Source organism: Canis aureus, chromosome 19, assembly GCF_053574225.1.
Source record: "Canis aureus isolate CA01 chromosome 19, VMU_Caureus_v.1.0, whole genome shotgun sequence".
Lineage (NCBI taxonomy): Eukaryota > Metazoa > Chordata > Mammalia > Carnivora > Canidae > Canis > Canis aureus.
The window spans coordinates 28,793,169-28,811,167 of NC_135629.1; the positions used below are offsets into that span (position 1 = coordinate 28,793,169).

The 17,999-nt window shown below is 38.9% G+C and overlaps 1 protein-coding gene across 2 annotated transcripts in view; it reads right to left on the reverse strand.

Annotated features, from left to right (window-relative positions):
• SYNPR (synaptoporin) overlaps positions 1 to 17,999 on the reverse strand; it is a 291,170-nt gene that overhangs the window by 131,784 nt on the left and 141,387 nt on the right. Inside the window, exon 1 of one of the 2 annotated variants that reach the window (XM_077858230.1) lies at positions 11,878 to 12,324. The exons of the other annotated variant lie outside the window; for it this stretch is intronic. Coding sequence (XP_077714356.1) covers positions 11,878 to 11,901 — 24 coding nt within the window. The 5' untranslated portion in view covers positions 11,902 to 12,324. Of the gene's footprint in view, positions 1 to 11,877; positions 12,325 to 17,999 lie in introns of those variants that run through there. 2 annotated transcript variants of the gene reach the window in all.

The window sequence follows — 17,999 nt, forward strand, 5'->3', positions numbered from 1 at the left end:
TATTCCACCTTCATCCTTAAAACCATCATATTTAGACAACAGCAATAATTTAATCTAAAATAACCTTGACAAGTCCCCACAATGCAGAGTAACGACACCACACAGAGTCATTCACTATCCTGGTGCCCTGACCTTTCTTTTATGAGGGTTTCAGGAATTGTCAAATACGTAGAAGTTCTATAGTAGATTCCATGTTGAATCTGGGGAGAGAAGATCTGTGTTTGACTCTTCACATCACCACTTACCAGTACTAAATCCCTGATCAATTGAAAATGAACTTTTCTTTTCTTTTTTTAAGATTTTATTCGTTCATGAGATACACACACACACACACACACACACAGAGAGAGAGAGAGAGAGAGAGAGAGGCAGAGACACAGGTAGAGGGAGAAGCAGGCTCTATGCAGGGAGCCCGACATGGGACTTGATCCTGGGTCTCCAGGACCACACCCTGGACTGAAGGCAGCGCTAAACCGCTGAGCCACCCAGGCTGCCCGGAAATGAACGATCTTTCTTTCTTTCTTTCTTTCTTTCTTTCTTTCTTTCTTTCTTTCTTTCTTTCTTTTTTTCTTTTCTTTTCTTTCTTTCTCTTTCTTCTTTTTAAATTTTTTTAAATTTTTTTGAAAATGAACTTTCTAAGCCATAGTTTACCTCACTTGATGGAAAACTTAATATACAATTAATCTATTTGCTTCCTGGGGTTATTATTAGTATCACATGGAATGATGATGCATGACACTGTCAAGTATTCAGTCTCATGAACCTGCAATTGTCAAACTTTCTGTGGAAAGATGGAAACGGAGAACCAGATGGTCATCAAGCCTTGACTCCATTTAAATTTTTCAAATAGAAAGATTCTAGATTTTTAAGAAAACCTAGAGAGAAAATCTGAAAATTCACAAGGATGAAAAATAGTTATTTGCACTCCTAAAGCTTTGCTATATGTTTCTTTTAATAAATTTACTGTTTAATTTAATTCATAAAAATATGTGTTTGAAAGAATTAGGTTCCCTCTGCCTGATTTATATTTCTCTATAGTTCTTACCATGATCTAACATTTTGTATTATTTGTTTATTGCCTTATTGCCCCCCCCCCCCCCCATCTCAACCATCTGAGTAACATATAACACTTCTGCATTTCCAATGCCTGGGAAAAGTCCATGCATTTAGTAGAATCTTAAGCAACATGTATTGAATGACTAAATATGAATGAATGAATGAATGAATGAAATGATAAGATACACATGCTAAATTAAGTTAAACATCACTTCTAAAATTTTCAAAGTAGGCTTATATTTGTAGCAACCAAATTTTAATTTCAAAATTATGTCATGATATTATAGATAATTTGAGATTAACTTTGTGAAATTTCATTTTGTTTGACAACCAATAATAACTCTTATGATTTATTTAGTTTAGTACTAGGTACCACATACTTATACATACTATTGAAACCTCACAACAGCCCTCCTTCCTCCATAGTGAAAATTATTTCCTCACTTTGCAGATGAGAAAACTGGGGTTTAAGAAATGTAAATCACTAGATTAAAAGTCACACAGTGGGGAAAGGGAGTCAGAATTTGCACCTAACGTTTGAATAGATCCAAAGTATACATTCCGCACTGAGAGGGATTAATTAAAGGTAAAAATTAAATGTGATTTAATATTTGTTTGATAATGTTTTTATTGCATCTCTCATTGTGGATACTGTAAGAAGAATTTTTCAATTCTAATCTGCTCTTAGTGTAAAAGACATTATACTAAATTTTGGCATTTATTGCTGTTCTGGGAAGTCTACTTTTAATCTAAACATCATTTATAATAAATTCTCCAGATGATTCTGATGTAGATGGAACATGGACCACACTAGAAGAAAAATATTCTGGAGTAAAAGAGACTCAGAATTTCTACAGTCTTTTTTCCCAATGGCTCCAGGTTCTTCTGGCGGGGGGTAGTGGGGAGGTGACCCTTGATGTCATCCATGAGGAAGGTTGAGGTCATCCCTACTGAAGAGGCTGAACAAAGAAAATCTGGGAGCTCAAATAATTGGTCAGTTGGCATCAAAACCAGAGCTGGAAGCCCAATCTTTTAACTTGTTCTACAACTGAGTTTCTAAAACTGAACTGTGCATGTGAATCTGCTAGAAGTCATTAAATGTAGATTCTGATACTCAGTGGATCTGGGGTGGAGCCCAATATTCTGCACATCCAAGAAGCTCCCAGGCAATTCTGCTGGTCTCAGTTAACCCTTGAAATATGCTCAAAGGCTAAGGATTCCACATTCCTAGGCCCACCAAGTTCCATTTCATTCTAATAAAGATCATTGCTGTTCCTACTCGGATACAGATTAAAAGGATCCTCTTTTCCCCCATTTTACTAGCATTTTCCAGGATATGAACCAAATGAGGAGTGTTCTAATCAGCTTTTTCCAGGTTAACATGGTGTCTTACAGCTTAGGCCCAGGTTTCAGAATCACTACTTATAAAGTATATGGCCTTGAACAAGTGACTCAGGCTCTATATCTCTTTTTCCCCATCTTTAAAATAATAATAGCCATCCCTCATTGTGCTGTTATGATTCAGACTCTATGAGGTAGAGAGCACAGTGCTGGGTATGCAGTAAGTGCTGCATAAGTGTCAGCTGTATGATCTCTTAGCATGTTGTCCTGTTGTGTGACCCTCATTCAATATTCCTGAAAGGAATGAAAGGAATCCATGTCCTTCAGGATTTTATGGACTCCAATCTTTCCTTCTTTTAACTCCTTCAAAGAGTTGCTATGAAGATTAAGTGAATTAATATGCATAAAACACTTGGAGTTGTGCCTGTCACATAATTAGTACCCAAGATGGTTTAGCTTTTAGCACTTACTACAATGGTAATTAAATCACTTTTGAAGGATTTTTAAATTGATTCTTCTCCCGTTAGACTGTAAATCTTAGGAGAATAGGGACTACATCTCTTTTAGTCACCTCTGTATCCCTAATTTTTTTTTAAGATTTTAAGTTATCTCTACACCCAGCCTGGGACTTGCACCCTTGACCTCAAGATCAAGAGTTGCATGCTGTACAGCTAAGCCAGCAAAGTGCCTCTGTGTATCCCAAATTTTAACATTGAGCCTGGCACAGCATCACTACTTGATAGATGCAGTAGATTGCATAAATGAAAGAATGTATGAACAAGTGAATGAGTAAAGGAATAAGAAAACATCCTTGTCTTCCAGAAGGGATTCACAGGAAAAAGTTTGAGGAACACTCTTCTAGAGGATAAAGGCAGTGGGAGAGGGGGAAAAGAATTATCTTGGGAAACTTGTCTGGAGTAGTTTGGAGGAAGTGTTTTCCAAATTCCTCAGAGGATGAGGAGTTTATGAATGCCAGGCTGGAGTGAAAAAGTGAGCTGAGGGAAATGAGTCTGGGGAAGGACTGCCAGCAGATAATTGTCTTGGAAAAAAATCTGAGCTAACTGAGGTTTCTGATCAGATGTGCTGGGAGGTGCTTTGAGGTAAATAAAATATGAGAAATGAGAAACCTTTGAATTTCCTACTTTGGGGGCTAACAAGGAACCCAGGGCAGGCATTGAGAGGCTTTCCCTAAGCTTTGGTCCTCAAGGACGAGAAAATCTGCATTTGTCAATTCTCCCAAGGAGCTTCTGGGATCATATAGAGAGCAGAGAAGGTTAAAGTCACACAGTATTAGAATGTGTTGCACCAACATCAAAGGTCATGCCAACCCTCTCCTCCACCCACCACAGTAAATGGGTTATGCCTGGACAGAAGAGGTTGAAAAGGTTCCAAAAGAGTAGAAAAGAAAATTCAGGGGCATTTTTAAAGATGAGATGATCAGAGGGAATTGCTTTACCCATGTTGTGTTTGGCTTTATTATAGTTATTCTTCAGTGATGATACTGTCTCTGCAATTTATTTTTTTATTTTTATTTTTTTATTATTTATTTATTTATTTTTGTTTTTTTTGTTTTTTGTTTTTGAAATTTATAATATGGACACAAATCTCCCTTTGAGATGGAATTGCCCATCAAAGTACTCCCAGACAACTCTAGACACATCCCACAACTGCAGCCATCTTCCTGGTAGACTGGGGAAACACTTTTCCTAACCTCAAGCGCTCATCGGGCATGGAGTGAAAAACGATGGCACAATGACCTCTGTACAAGGAAGGAAATAATGACAGTGACAATAGTGACAATAGATAAGCACAATAGTGACAATAGATAAGCACAATAGTGTCTAGGCCTGCACTGTCTTATGAGGCCTTCCTCTATCTTCTATGACAGCGATCCTTTCTGCAACTCTAGGGAGAGGAAGCATTAATTACCTTTTAGAGATGAAGAGATTGAAGCCCAGAGCAGGCAAATGAATGGTCTAAAGCCATGCATGAGGAAAAATGGCAGAGCCAGGATTTGGATGGTTTTCCCCTCACTCCAAATCAGTTCTCTAAGATAGTGTAGGCAGAGGCAGTTTTCTTATGGGCTTTCTGCCAGAACCGTATACTTAGAAAGTCTTTTATCTTGGCAAATGCACCAAGTGTCTCAATACTTACACCTTTTAACAAGGTTAAGGGCACAGATACAATATGAGCCCTTCTCCTAGGAAAGCCATGAATCTATTCAAGCTCAGAAGCATATGTGATGAGCACCATGGCAAAGTGCCACTTGCCTTTCATGTGTTCTTAGCATCTTTCACTCTTCTAAGATCCATCAAGATACTCCATGCCTCTAGCTTCTAATGAAGCTAGAAAGGAGGTTAAACTCACCCCAATGATTCTTGGGTATACTCAATTAAAACAGCTAGGGACCTATCTCAGGCACCTGGAACATCTGGCCGTAACCCAGAACATGTACATTTCTGGTGTATGCCAAATCCGTGAGTTGGCCTTTCTTCATTTGAAATGATTTTTCAGGTCATTTGTGTAGAAGGACATTAAGCTCTGCTTTTGTCTTTCTTCTGTACCAAATTCACCACAAGGTCTTGAGAAACTCACTTCACCTCTTGGGGCTTCAATTTTCAGACTTAAAGAAATTAAGTTTTAGTATTTTACAGTCATCAGGAAGACGTCAGATGTTTTGAGGGTGTCATCTTTTCCTGCTGGGATGCTGACTCATATGGTAGGTCCATCTGACTTCAAAAGCTGGGCTCTATCTACTCTGTCAGACTGATCTCTAGGGCTTCCTGTGGCTTTTGCAATGTATCACTCTGTATTCCCTGAACTACCAAAGAAATTCTAAGAGTGTAAATGGACTATCCCAAACTTTCCAGCTAATAAATATTAAGTAAGGAGTCAAATCTATAGCCTCCCATCCACTACCACACTGCATTTATTTCCAAAATAGCCTCAAAGAGAAAAAGTGTGCTTTGAATACACTTGCCTTTTTTTCTATTAAATACTATAATTCTTTAAAAAAACACTGGATTTTTAGTTGTGTATGTGAGTGTGAAACCAGGTTCTATTCATCATTAATTGCAAGAATTTAGGTATATAGCAATGTCCGTTTTTCCCCATCTTTTAAAAGTTTATAATATTTTAATGCTGCCTCCTTTGTTGATTGCTGCAAATGAGACAATGTAAGTCAAGTGAATGTGGTAAAGTGTTACACAGAATGGATAATAATAATAAAAAAGACTTAGAGATATCTTATTTGTCCTTGTTAGGCAAGTTATACAGAATGTTTGGGGAAAAACTGCATAAAAACCTTGGGGTTGGGCAGCCCAGGTGGCTCAGCGGTTTGGCGCCGCCTTCAGCCCAGGGCATGATCCTGGTCAGGTCCCACGTTGGGCTCCCTGCGTGGAGCCTGCTTCTCCCTCTGCCTGTGTCTCTGCCTCTCTCTCTCTCTCTCTCTCTCCTCTCTGTGTTTCTCATGAATAAATAAATAAAATCTTTAAAAAACAAAACAAAAAAAACCTTGGGGTTAAACATGAAGCAAAACATTTGAAAATAAGAAAAACAGACATGAAATGGAAGTTTTGGTCACTAATGATCACTAGGTTTCTCACTTAGTGGTTCTAAACCAGGAATTATTAGGCATTGTCTAAAGATAATTTTGGTTGCTGCAATTTGGTGGGGGTAGGGGAGGGGGTGGTTGTTACTGACATCTAGTGGATAGAGGCCAGGCATGGCGCTAAACAATCTGCAATGCATTAAAACAGCCCTCAACAACAGTGAATTTTCTGGGCCAAAATGTTAATAGTGTTGAGGCTGAGAAATCCTGGCTTATTAGAAGTGGCATGAGTTAAGAAATCAGTATATCTTGTTTATTCCTGTGCCTTAGCATTTAGCACTGTACTTGGTATAAAGTGGACTCTATCTGTCTATCTATCTATCTATCTATCTATCTACATTTGTTGAGTAGATGAACAAGGAAATGGAACATCCACAGAGAACCAGATAATGCAAGTTGAATCTAATTTAGATGGCCATGGAAAATCTTAGTTCTTCTCAGTATCCTTTCAGTTTATGCTTCATCTTCTTTATTTTCTTGCCCTGTCAAAGCTTCTTCCCTTTCTTTCCACCCCCAAAACTAGGCAAGAATAAGTATAGCCTATCAAATCTGAGAATGCCTAAGAGCAATAAATAATGCTTATAAGATGCAAGCTTTGCATGAACTCTTCTAGCTACCCTCTTCAAACCATCCATGGCAGCCAGACAGTAATCACATTTGTAAATAAATGGATTCATTCTTATTCCTTCTCTGAGCATGAACAGATAGGACCAAAAGCATATATTTCTTGCAAATGTCTTGCTAAAACAGTTCAATTATGCTTTTAGGGAAACACATACAAGGCCATGAAATAGAAACTAGGTTTAGGTGAGAAAAATGGAAAATAAAAGACATTTAGTTCTGGGAGTGCAAATATTACCTGTTCATCCCTGTATCTCCCATGCCTAGCCTGGTGCCTGGCACATGGCAGGCATCCTTAAATATATGATGAATGAAAGGAGGGCCTAGTGAAGTCAGTGTTCCAACCTTACTCTCAAATCTGCCTCTCAAATAATTTCTTTTAAGTTTTCAATTAAAAAAAAATGTTAAGTCTCAACATCCAATTTCACAGGAAGGCAATTTGAATGCCATAGATTTTGAAAAATTGTATCCACTTTTCTCTGTTATGGAGATCCAAAACCAGATAAAGACATATGGGTTCATCAATGAGAGGCAGATGTCAATATGGTGACTTAAGAAGTCCTTGCAGTAATAATTTGTGTCAGATGCAAACATTCTTAAGGCCGTATTATACCAGAAATAAAATAAGCCTGAAATATTTGTCACATCTTTGCCAGAAAGTCTACACTGAGACAATGTACGGTAATTTGGAAGGATTTAAAGATTCCGTAAGCAAGGCTAAAGAGGTCACTATCAATAGAAGCCTTTTGTCCTTTTGCTCAACACATCAGTCCCCCAGAGGACCATAACGTCATGATTATCCAGTTATATTGGCCAACCCAAAGCTCCACAGTGAACTGTTTGCCCTGTGTTGGGAATAAGCTTTCCAGAAACTGTAGTGGAATGTGTTTCAAGTTGCCTCAGAACAATTTTCCATTAGTACTTTTGGCTAGAATCTGTGTTAAAAAAATGACCACTGTAAAATATATTAATTATGCAGATCCATTAGTCAGCAGAGTGGAAAGACTGAGGTGTTTCCATTTTCAACTCATCCCTAATCTTTAAACATTTAAAGATACACTGATGACCAAGAACCTCTTTTAGAGGATTCAACACTTGGTGTACTCATATCAAGCTAAAAATCTTCACTGATTCTATTTTCTTATGCAAGTACAGAATAGGACCTCTAGCTCTGTTTGTACACCAGCTTAGAATGTTTGATGACAAATTCAAGACTACTCCAACTCTCATTATGTCCTATACCAGCTGGTTTCTCCTTACTTAATAGATTATTTTTAAGCTCTTAATGATCAACATGTTTAAGTAGACATATCCATCGCCAAAGAAAAGACAGAAGGAAACATAGGTAAGATAAAGTGCAATCTCTCCTGCTATTTATTTTGGGTTTGATCACCTCTGTGAAGAAAGCTGTCTCTTGCAGATGGAGACTGAAATATGACACGCTTCATAAAACTGTCTTTAGGTTTAGTTTTAAGGAAGATCCTGTATTTGATGAGCACTGTGGCTGAGCATAACATATTTCGTTATAGTAAAAGTGCTCATTTGATGGCTCTAATATATTTAGAATCCTCATAAATAGTGTTGGAAAAGGCAGATTGATTTAAATGTCTTTATCCTGACTGGCTCTAAATACCACACTTTCTGATTAAACCAGCCAATTATTATTTTTTTAAGAGCAAGAAAAAGAAGTAATAGAGAATCAATAAGTTCCAAGCTTGCCTCCGACAAAAAGGCTATCATTTTGGAAACATTTTATTGTGTGCTATATGCTGAATTCTTTTTAATTAACTGGGTGTCTACACCAGGGTAGGAAGTGGAGAGCTCAAAAGCTATTGCTTATTAGACACAGCAAATCAGACCAAGAAGTCAATGTGGTGGGTCAAACTTTAACTCTTAGTGCTTCCATTTTGTGGTGGGCTGTTCGGTTTCTTTGTTCATTTTTTTAGATCCCTCTGAGTTTTGGTGAAATATAGTAAGGGGGTCCTGAACTGGGTTCTATCTTCTAGTAACATTTCCATCATTCATAATCTGTTCTCTCTCACTGGAGGGAATAAAATGAAACATTTCACAGACTCCCCTCATGACTAATGTGCCTTGCCTCCAGTCCGAAAACTGCCAGTTGAAGAGAAATTCCAAACATATTGATTCTATGTCACTTGCATTTTTCCCCCTATAAGACTCAACTGAATTTTATTGGCTTAAATGGATTTCAAATGGGACGCTCAGTGCTCAGGTGCAAAAGAATACATTTGGGGACTCTGGATTTCAACTTTGTCACGCTCCTCAGCATGTTTATCGGCAGCTGTGTACGTTTTTTAATGACCCAGGTGGTATAGACACTTTGCAATATTCTACCTTAAGTGCCACCTCCGTCCTTTCTAGCTAGCCAAAAGTGAGAGAAAATCATGCTGGAGTCAGTTAAAGGAAGTTGAGAATTCTACAAAGTTCTCTACAAATAAATCAAGTCAGTCACAACTGCTTTTTACATTTGCATCAATGACGAACCAGACTTGAAATTCCGATATTTACAAGTTATCATCCCATCTTTATTTTTACCCTACACTCAAGAGATTGAAAGTCAAAGGGATGGATTTCTTTTAATCAGTTAAAAAAGCTACCTTAATTTAGCCACTTCTGCATATATCTCTCCGTAGGCTGGCTCCCTTTCATCATGTCCACATCTTTCTGGATGCACAAGTTGAGTGGAAATAAAGCATACATTCTCCAGTTTCAAACACATAATTAGCTTGGAGTCACAAAAGCACAGCCTGAGTAGAAGGAGGTTATGTAGGGTCGGAAGGGGGAAAACAGTAATGAAAATACAATGTATTATTGCAAGTCCCGAGAAATCATTCCAGTCTAGGAGTCAATTGAAGATTGCATGAAGTGAAGCCCTGACAGGGGACTCATGAAAAGCATGACTTTAGAATGAGCATATCTGGTTCTGAGTTTCATCACCATCACCAGCATCATTGTTATCATCATCACCATCATCACTGTCTTGCCTCAACAACTTACATATCTCCCCTATGTCCCTCCGGTTTCTTATCTGTAGAACAGGGAGGCTGTGTTAGCTACCTCGTGGAATGGTTGTAAAGGTTAAGCAAGCTGTGTAAAATGCTTGGCACAGTTAAGCATACTATAGGTACTTACTCAGTGGAAACCACTATTGCACTCTTTATTTTGCTAAAAAGAATAAGTGATCTCATTGTGATATAAACATTCATTCCCTGTATTATTTTCCCCCAACATGGCACAGATTTTTATTCCTCAGAATAGATTACAACAGTTTTTTGTTGATGGCATTCTGGACTTATCCGAAGTGATGCTTTTAAAGACTGTGCACACTAACCCTAAGTCAAACTAAGGATGCTGACCTGTTTAAGACATAGATACCCCATTCATTGCCCTTCCGATGTCAATGAGTCTGAACATGTTTAGAGGCTTAACACTTTTGTAAACTGGCAGCCTGGAGGAAAAGACAGATGCTTTTACCCGCAGGGTGCTATCCCTCTCACATCTTCATTAATCTATATTACTGAACAGCTTCAGATGATAATAAACTCCATTTTCAGCTAACAACTTTGTACATAACCTATTCTAAAGCCATAAAAGGAGAAGGATGACAAAAGACATTAGAGATGTGGAGGAAGAGGGGCTGGGTGGGGAGGGAGACGGATGTTCAATGCTCTTGACTTCATTTAGCAGTAAATATCAACAGCCCAAGGATAAAAGTTTTGTTTGTTTTGCAGTGAATGGTTGGCTAAGGAACACTTGGTTCCAGCGATGGTTTATGGCATTGAAAGCTGTTATTAGTAACACTGTGACCACAGTAAGAAGCAGTGGAAGTTCATGTGGATTTGTAGCATTTTTGAGGCTGAACTATTTTTGAGGCTGAAGTAGATTAATCAGAATTTAAAATTCTGTTTGTCAGAGTCACTTCATTCCAGCATGCAAAGGGTGTGTGAGGAGCAGAAGGCCTCAAAGAAAGTAGGAGTGAGGATCAGTGCATTTCCTAGACACTCATTACTAGTTCCATGAATTGTCCTTAGATGATGCAGGATCTAAATAATTGCCATTCTGAAGATTCTATGCCTAATAAGTCCAGGCATGCATGACATTCCCAACTTCACTTTCAAAATCTTTGAAAAAATATATAGCCAGACCTCATCTTGCTTTTTATTCAAAGGTGCCTTTAACTTTCATTACAAATATATTCTAATTCATTTCACTATGAGAAAGTCTGTGCCGATTGGTTGATTGTGTAACATAAAGAGAAAATTAAAGCATCAGTTTGTTTCCGTTGGAGCAATTACTTAATCATCTTATCTCTGTCTAGGGTAATTATATTAACAGAATTTCTCCCAGACTTCTGAGTTAATAACAAAGAATTCAGACCTCCTAATATCTCTGGAAACAAAAGAAAAACGCAGCTAGCCAGGTAATGCATTCAAAAGTCATTACTAGCAGCAGTGACCAGATAGGCATGTTGCACTAGTTTGAACTTAATAACAGCAACTTTTCTCTTGATCAGCTTCGGATATAGAAGCATGAGAGCCAGGGCTGGGCATCTGACAGATGGTGACACAAATACATAGTGCAAAGAAAGAAGAGAAGCAACAGCTACTTGTGATTACATCTTTTCACGGAATGCTAAGGATTTACTTTAATGACATGAATACTTTTCATAAATTCAGTTCATTTAAAGGTGCACAAGTACCCAATCTTACAGGGAAACTCATCTCATTCATTCCATCTTTAGAAGACCTTATGAAATTAGCACACCCCTTTCGGCACTGCATACAATGTTTGGTAGCTATTTATGGAGTTTAAGAAATTATTGTTCTGACACTGACAAAGAAACTTTCATTAAAATGGCAAGCAGGTTGTAACACAATGAATATACTTAGGACATTAAATACTCCAAAGGGGAGAGGTAGAATGACATTACATTTTTATAAAGCCCAAAATAAGTTTGCTTAAATAGTTTCCTTACTATGTTAAAAGAAGCCCGACACATCCTTCAACAACTAAGGTAAGCATCACATTATCACACAGCACAGCCTCTTTGACTTAAAAATATAAATATAAGAAAGCAAAGTAAAAAAAAAAAAGATGTAAGATTTCAAAAATGATATCTGGAGAGAAAAGTATGCAGCCTAAATGTACCTATGCAAATACACATGCACACACACATACACACACATCTCCACAGCCAGCAGTAAATCAAGAGAGATATAAAAACTTACCGGAGCAAATATCACCATACACATTTACAAAAGAATTGATAATCCAACTTCCCTCTCCTGAAAGAAAATAGAGGTTGTCTCATACTAAAAATAAAGCTTCTCTGTCCACAGCACCAGCCACTTGTCCCTCTTTTTATGAAGCAAAGGAGGAGAACAAGAAAATCAATGAGGAGGGAAAGTGAGATGTTATACCAATCAGGTAGCAGCTCCTGCCTTATTTGCAGAGAGATGGCAAAACGGTCATATTATTAGACAGTGACAACCCACAGCCGAAGTACAGCAACCTGATACTTCCCTCTGGTGAAAGGCTGCCTGCCTTGTGGGGAGGTGGTTACCATCATGGTGAGCTCCCACACTTGGCTCTTTGCTCACAACTGCAAGCACGGGGCTGCTGTGCGCAAGCAGGCTGCATCATGAAGAGAGCACCATCTCCCCCTTTACTCCGGGAGCCCCCTCCTCCCTCAACATAGCGCTTAGAAACAAACTGGGAAACAAAAAGGAGCCAGGATTTTGTGGGTTGGGGGTGTGGGTGGGAAGTGGTGGTTTTATAAAATCCTGATGAATAGATTTGCATAGATTAGGTAAATGTTTATATGTTTGTTTAAAAAAATTGCCCTCGTTTTTATGGAAATGCCTGGATGTTATGCATGATACCCACTTGAGAAATTCATGCACCACCCATAAATAATCATTAAGGTGATGGTATGGGAAGACTTTTCTGGCTCTGGCAACTGGGGAAGGGAAGGGACAAATTACAACTTGGTTGCTCATTTGTTGCAGGAGTGTTACCTAAACCTTCTGCAAAATTATAAAACTGAAAAGGCTTCAGAGGTTTAAACATGACCTGGTTTTGCTTTTCCTATGAACGGGCTTCTGCAGGAAGGAGATGAGCTTGGCTAGTTCAAGGGGCCAAAATCATGGCATCCTGAAGCAACATGTTTTGAGGGGACTGGCACTGAATTCATGGAGAGGCTGCCCACAGCTCCCCTGCTCCCCTCACACTGGCTTCCTGAGGGCAATTTCTCTTGGTGGCCTGTACCTCATCATTGGCCCAAGAGACCTCTATGCCTCTTCCCTTTCTGTTCCCCATTTGAGGCCCCACTCAGCATAGAAATAGTGTTAGGCTGGCTCAGGTGTCTCTGTTTCACCTTTTGTGCCACTGGTGATGGCCAGACCCAAACTCACCTTGACTGGCCATGTTTTTTATTGGTAGATATTAATTCAGAATTTGTCCAGAGTCTTTCTCTGGCTCCCACCCCCTCTGTCTCTGTATCTCTCACACGCACAGCACCACCACCACACTGCATCATACATCATTATCACCATTACCTCTTTGACTCCCTTTCATCCTTCTCTATACACAGAGTAACCACTTTGTGGGCAGGGAACGGCAGCTGGCCATGTGGGAGGTTATAGGACCAAACAAACAAACAGATAAGCAAAACATGATGAGGAAGCAACCCGGGGTCTCTTCCTGAACCTCTACTTACCAGCCAAGTGACTTGGGTAGTCTCTTAAGATCTCTGAGCCTCAGGCTGTAAAATAGGCGTGCTAATACCTCACAGTGCTGTCATTAGAGTAATGTGGGGAACTAATGAAAAAGGCTAAGGCAGTGCTTTCCAACCCAAACTACACACAGACAACCTGAAATAAGGATCCTTCAGCTGCCTTTCTCTTCAGCTTTGATCTGCTTGTTCCTTACACACAGACCTTCAGGATACTTAGGAATGCTTCAAATTGTGCACAACTCATGGCCCCTTTGAAATTCTGATAGGAAGCTTACGCCCCCTTACTCTCTCTGCCACCACCCCTCATCTGCCAATTGAAAAATCATTGCATTTCAATGAGGGATGTTACTCAGGGGAGTAAATTAAGCAAGTGAACACAGTTGAAGCAGAACAAAATAGGCTAAGAACCACCAGGCATTTAAGTTCACACCCAGCAAACATTGTTGAATAAATGAATGAAAAATTGAGTGAAGGAATAATGTCCCGTTACTGAAGGCCACAGTTCCTGCCAGGTGGCTGCTTGGTGAGCAGTGTTGGAGTAGAGCTAAGGAAGTCGCTGTTCTGGCCACACATCCAGAGGGGAGAATGCCATTTTTTTCTTATAACATGCACTTTAATATATATATATATATTTTTTTAATTTTTTAATTGGAGTTCAATTTGCCAACATTTAGCATAACACCCAGTGCTCATCCCATCAAGTGCCCCCCTCAGTGCCCATCACCCAGTCACCCCATGCCCCTGCCCACCTCCCCTTCCACCATCCCTTGTTCATTTCCCAGAGTTAGGTGTCTCTCATGTTTTGTCACCCTCACTGATATTTTCACTCATTTTCTCTCCTTTCCCTTTATTCCCTTTCACTAATTTTTATATTCCCCAAATGAGTGAGACCATATAATGTTTGTCCTTTTCCGATTGACTTATTTCACTCAGCATAATACCCTCCAGTTCTAGCCACGTCGAAGCAAATGGTGGGTATTTGTCATTTCTAATGGCTGAGTAATATTCCATTGTATACATAAACCACATCTTCTTTATCCATTCATCTTTTGATGGACACCGAGGCTCCTTCCACAGTTTGGCTATTGTGGACATTGCTGCTAGAAACATCGGGGTGCAAGTGTCCCAGCGTTTCACTGCATCAAGAATGATATTTAATAGTTTCTTCAGGGTGGAGAGTGAGTCAGTCTCATCAATTTTGAATATTAAGAGCCCCATTTCAAGTAAAAGAAAAGTTTTGTCTTCCACATAATAGTGAACATTTCTTGAATATTTGCTGTCAGATGATCTTCTAAGAGATTTCCTTCCTTTCCTTTCCCTTCCTTTCCCTTTCCCTTTTCCTCCCTTTTGTATAAGTGGATTACCTTAAGTGGGCATCACAAAACTAGGAAGAGCTACTATTTTTATTCCAATTTACCAGAGAGGAAATCAAGATGGGGTTAAGTAACCTAATCAAAGGTACACAGTCAATAATTATTAAAGTCAAGACTTGAACCTAGTCAGATGCCAGAGTCCAAGCTGTTAATGACTCCCCTCTAGTAACTACATGACAGTACTTATGCTTTTATTTCTTTAGCCTACAGGATATGAGTATACACATATGGATACACAGACCCTGAAATAATTTCACAGCTCTTCTCACTGTGTAGATTCACAGTATAGAGACCAGGAACTCTGGTGTCGACAGGTCCACTGAACTGACAAGTTCCATGCCTAGGCTCTGCTGATCTTGTATGAACTTGGCCACCTTATTTAATACCCTAGGAGATAGGAGGCATAAGCCTCAGTCTGGGGATTTCTGGTGGTCTGTTTGATGACTCTTTGTGTCCTCTAATATGTCTATGCTTCACTTTTTCTCACAGTTTGAAAGATTTCCGCCAAATGATCTAAAGGCCTTCCTGGATCCACTTTGACTAGATAAGGGTCTAAGACTAAAAATTCAAATTTGATGGTTGAGTTACCTTTTTTTGGCCCCATATTTTGTGTCAAATAAAGTATTAACATTCTCTACATTTTCCTTGCTACCACCTTACCACCAATCATCTCTCACCTGAGCCAATGCAATAGACCCCCAACAGGTCATCCTTTTACTCTTATCCTTATAAATCATTCTCTGTGTATTATCTACATTGAGCTATTGAAAGTATGAATTAAATCATATCACTCATCTGAGAAAAATTTCAAGAGCTGTCCAGTAGGCTCAAAGTAAAACTGAAATTCTTTACTATGGCTGCAAAGCCTTATGTGTCCTGGCTCCTGTATACCTTTTTGCTTGCATCTAATTCCAACCCTCTCTCTCTCTACTCCTCAGCCACACTGGCCTTCTATGCTTTTGCACTTGCTATTCCTTCTGCCTGGAACCTTCTCTACTTAGGTCTTTGCCTACTATCTCTTCCTCTCCCATTTTCTTATTTATACTCTGTTCTTCAGAGGGTCTTTCTTTCCTGACCCTACCCTAAAAAAAACTCTCTTTCTTCCCAACTACACCTTTTCACATATCCTCTTTTTTTTTTTTAATTGTCATTGGTATTGTGTGTGAGATGTGTTTTTTTTGGTACTTCATATTGCCCTTGTTTATTTATTGTTTTAATATCTTTCTTCACTAGGAGACAACCTCTATGGAAGTAGGAAGCTTGTTTTGCTCAACACGATAACTTCGGCGTTTAATAGAGTACTTGGCACATAGCAGGTGCTCAACTGATATGTGTTAGATAAACAAATGTTAAATAAATGAATAAATCAACATGAAAACAAATTAGGCTTAAAAACAGAGGCAAAGAAATCTGAATTTATAAAAGGAGCTTAACCTTGAAATTCAGGGCAGGTGAACAAGGGTGACTGATTCATTCATATTAATGGACACAAACTGTTTTCACTGCTTCATTCAGGGAGTACTCTTCAAAGGTTGCAGATTTCAGCATCATATTGATTAAAGTGGAGGTCATGTCAAAAATAGTGGAGAGCGCCTGTTGTGAACCACACTGATCAAATGTTTTATAGAAACCTGGGTTCCCAGGGTTCAGTTCACTTAGGCCCATAAAGAGAAGCTGCTATTTTGATACTCAACTGTATATTTGTCATTAGAGAGGAAGTAGTCCTGTCAGCTAGCCACTTAGACTGTCCTTACCTTCCAATTTATCAGACAGTTCAGACTGTTGGATACCACTGTCTAACATGCCATTGGAACTGACAAAAATAAAGCCATATGCCATTATTTGACGGTTCTTGTTTGAAATGTGATATTAACATTGTTGCCTCTGCCTTAAAAATAACACTTATCCATTATTAGGCTATTAAAAATAGAAGCACAGTGTTTTCTAAGTTGAGCATTTGTAGAGAAGGTTAAGTAGATTAAAATAATCTGTGAGTCTCTGAAAATCTCATTAGCAATGCTAATTTCCAATATGGTCCAATCTTTAACTCTGATCTTTCAACTGAGCATGGCCTTCAGATAACTTCAAACAAAAATTTTTTTTTCTTTGAACTGGAAAGCTTGTCTCTCCTTTGGTGGACATACCTTCTGGTGCATGTAACAGTTCCTCTTCTATACTGCTTCTATTCCTAAACATCTGGCCTCTCATTAGGAATCCTTTCAGGCCTGCCTGCTCCAGGGTTAGACAGTGGGAGAGCTAGCTTTCTAAGCATTTAGCAAACATGGAGAAGAAAATTCCAGCACTGTGAGGATCACTCCTTTGCTGTGGGGGAAGGGAAGTAATCAAAGACAAGAAGACTACTCTGGCCATTCTAATAAAGGACCAAGGGAGTTAGCGGAGTTTCTTCTATTTTGCTTCCAAAACAATTTCAACTCTTTCAAGCTATAGCAATGAGAGCACTTACAATCAATCCACTTATGGAACAACCTTGGCATCTTTAATGGTGTTTCTCTGCTCTGACTGAGCACAACTCTTACCAGGGGAAAATGCAATTTATTCTAATGTAAACAGGTATACAGTGTCAGGGAAGGACTTTCTAAACCTCTTCCTTTTTTATTTCCCTTGTAAGAGAAAGAGTATTTTTCTCCAACGCTGTGTCTTTTCCTTTTGAAATATCTAATGAGACAAAATAAAATCAATATCACTTGAACATATTTATTTATTAGGTCATTAGCTTTCCTCACTAGAGTTCAAGGCTGGCTAAAAGAAGCTAAACATAGAGAAGTTTGTGGAAACAGGGGAAACTAAGAAATATAGTGGGACAAGATTTGAGGAGTGTTAGGATATTTGGTTGGCAATGTAGTCCCACCTGGGAGATAAAATGGTAGTTAAAATAGCAAATCAAACATGTTTAAGACCCATTTTCTGAAGGCCATGAATCTAAGCTCTTCGAAGGCAGGATAATATCTTACTCATCTCTAAGTCCTCAGCCCATAAGTACACAGAGCAACCAAAGATGATTTGCTTAATGAGGGATGGAGAGAATCATCTAGGGACAGAATAGGTATGGTTAAGAGCACTTCCCTTTAGGAACACATTGTGTTGGTCAGCTTCTGCTTCTCCTAGATCCCCCTTATCCCCCCTACTCTGTGACCCAGAAGGTTGACCTAAATGACCACATTAATGAGCAACATATTCCCATGTCATCCCAATGGGAGGTGCAGCCAATGAGACGTACAGT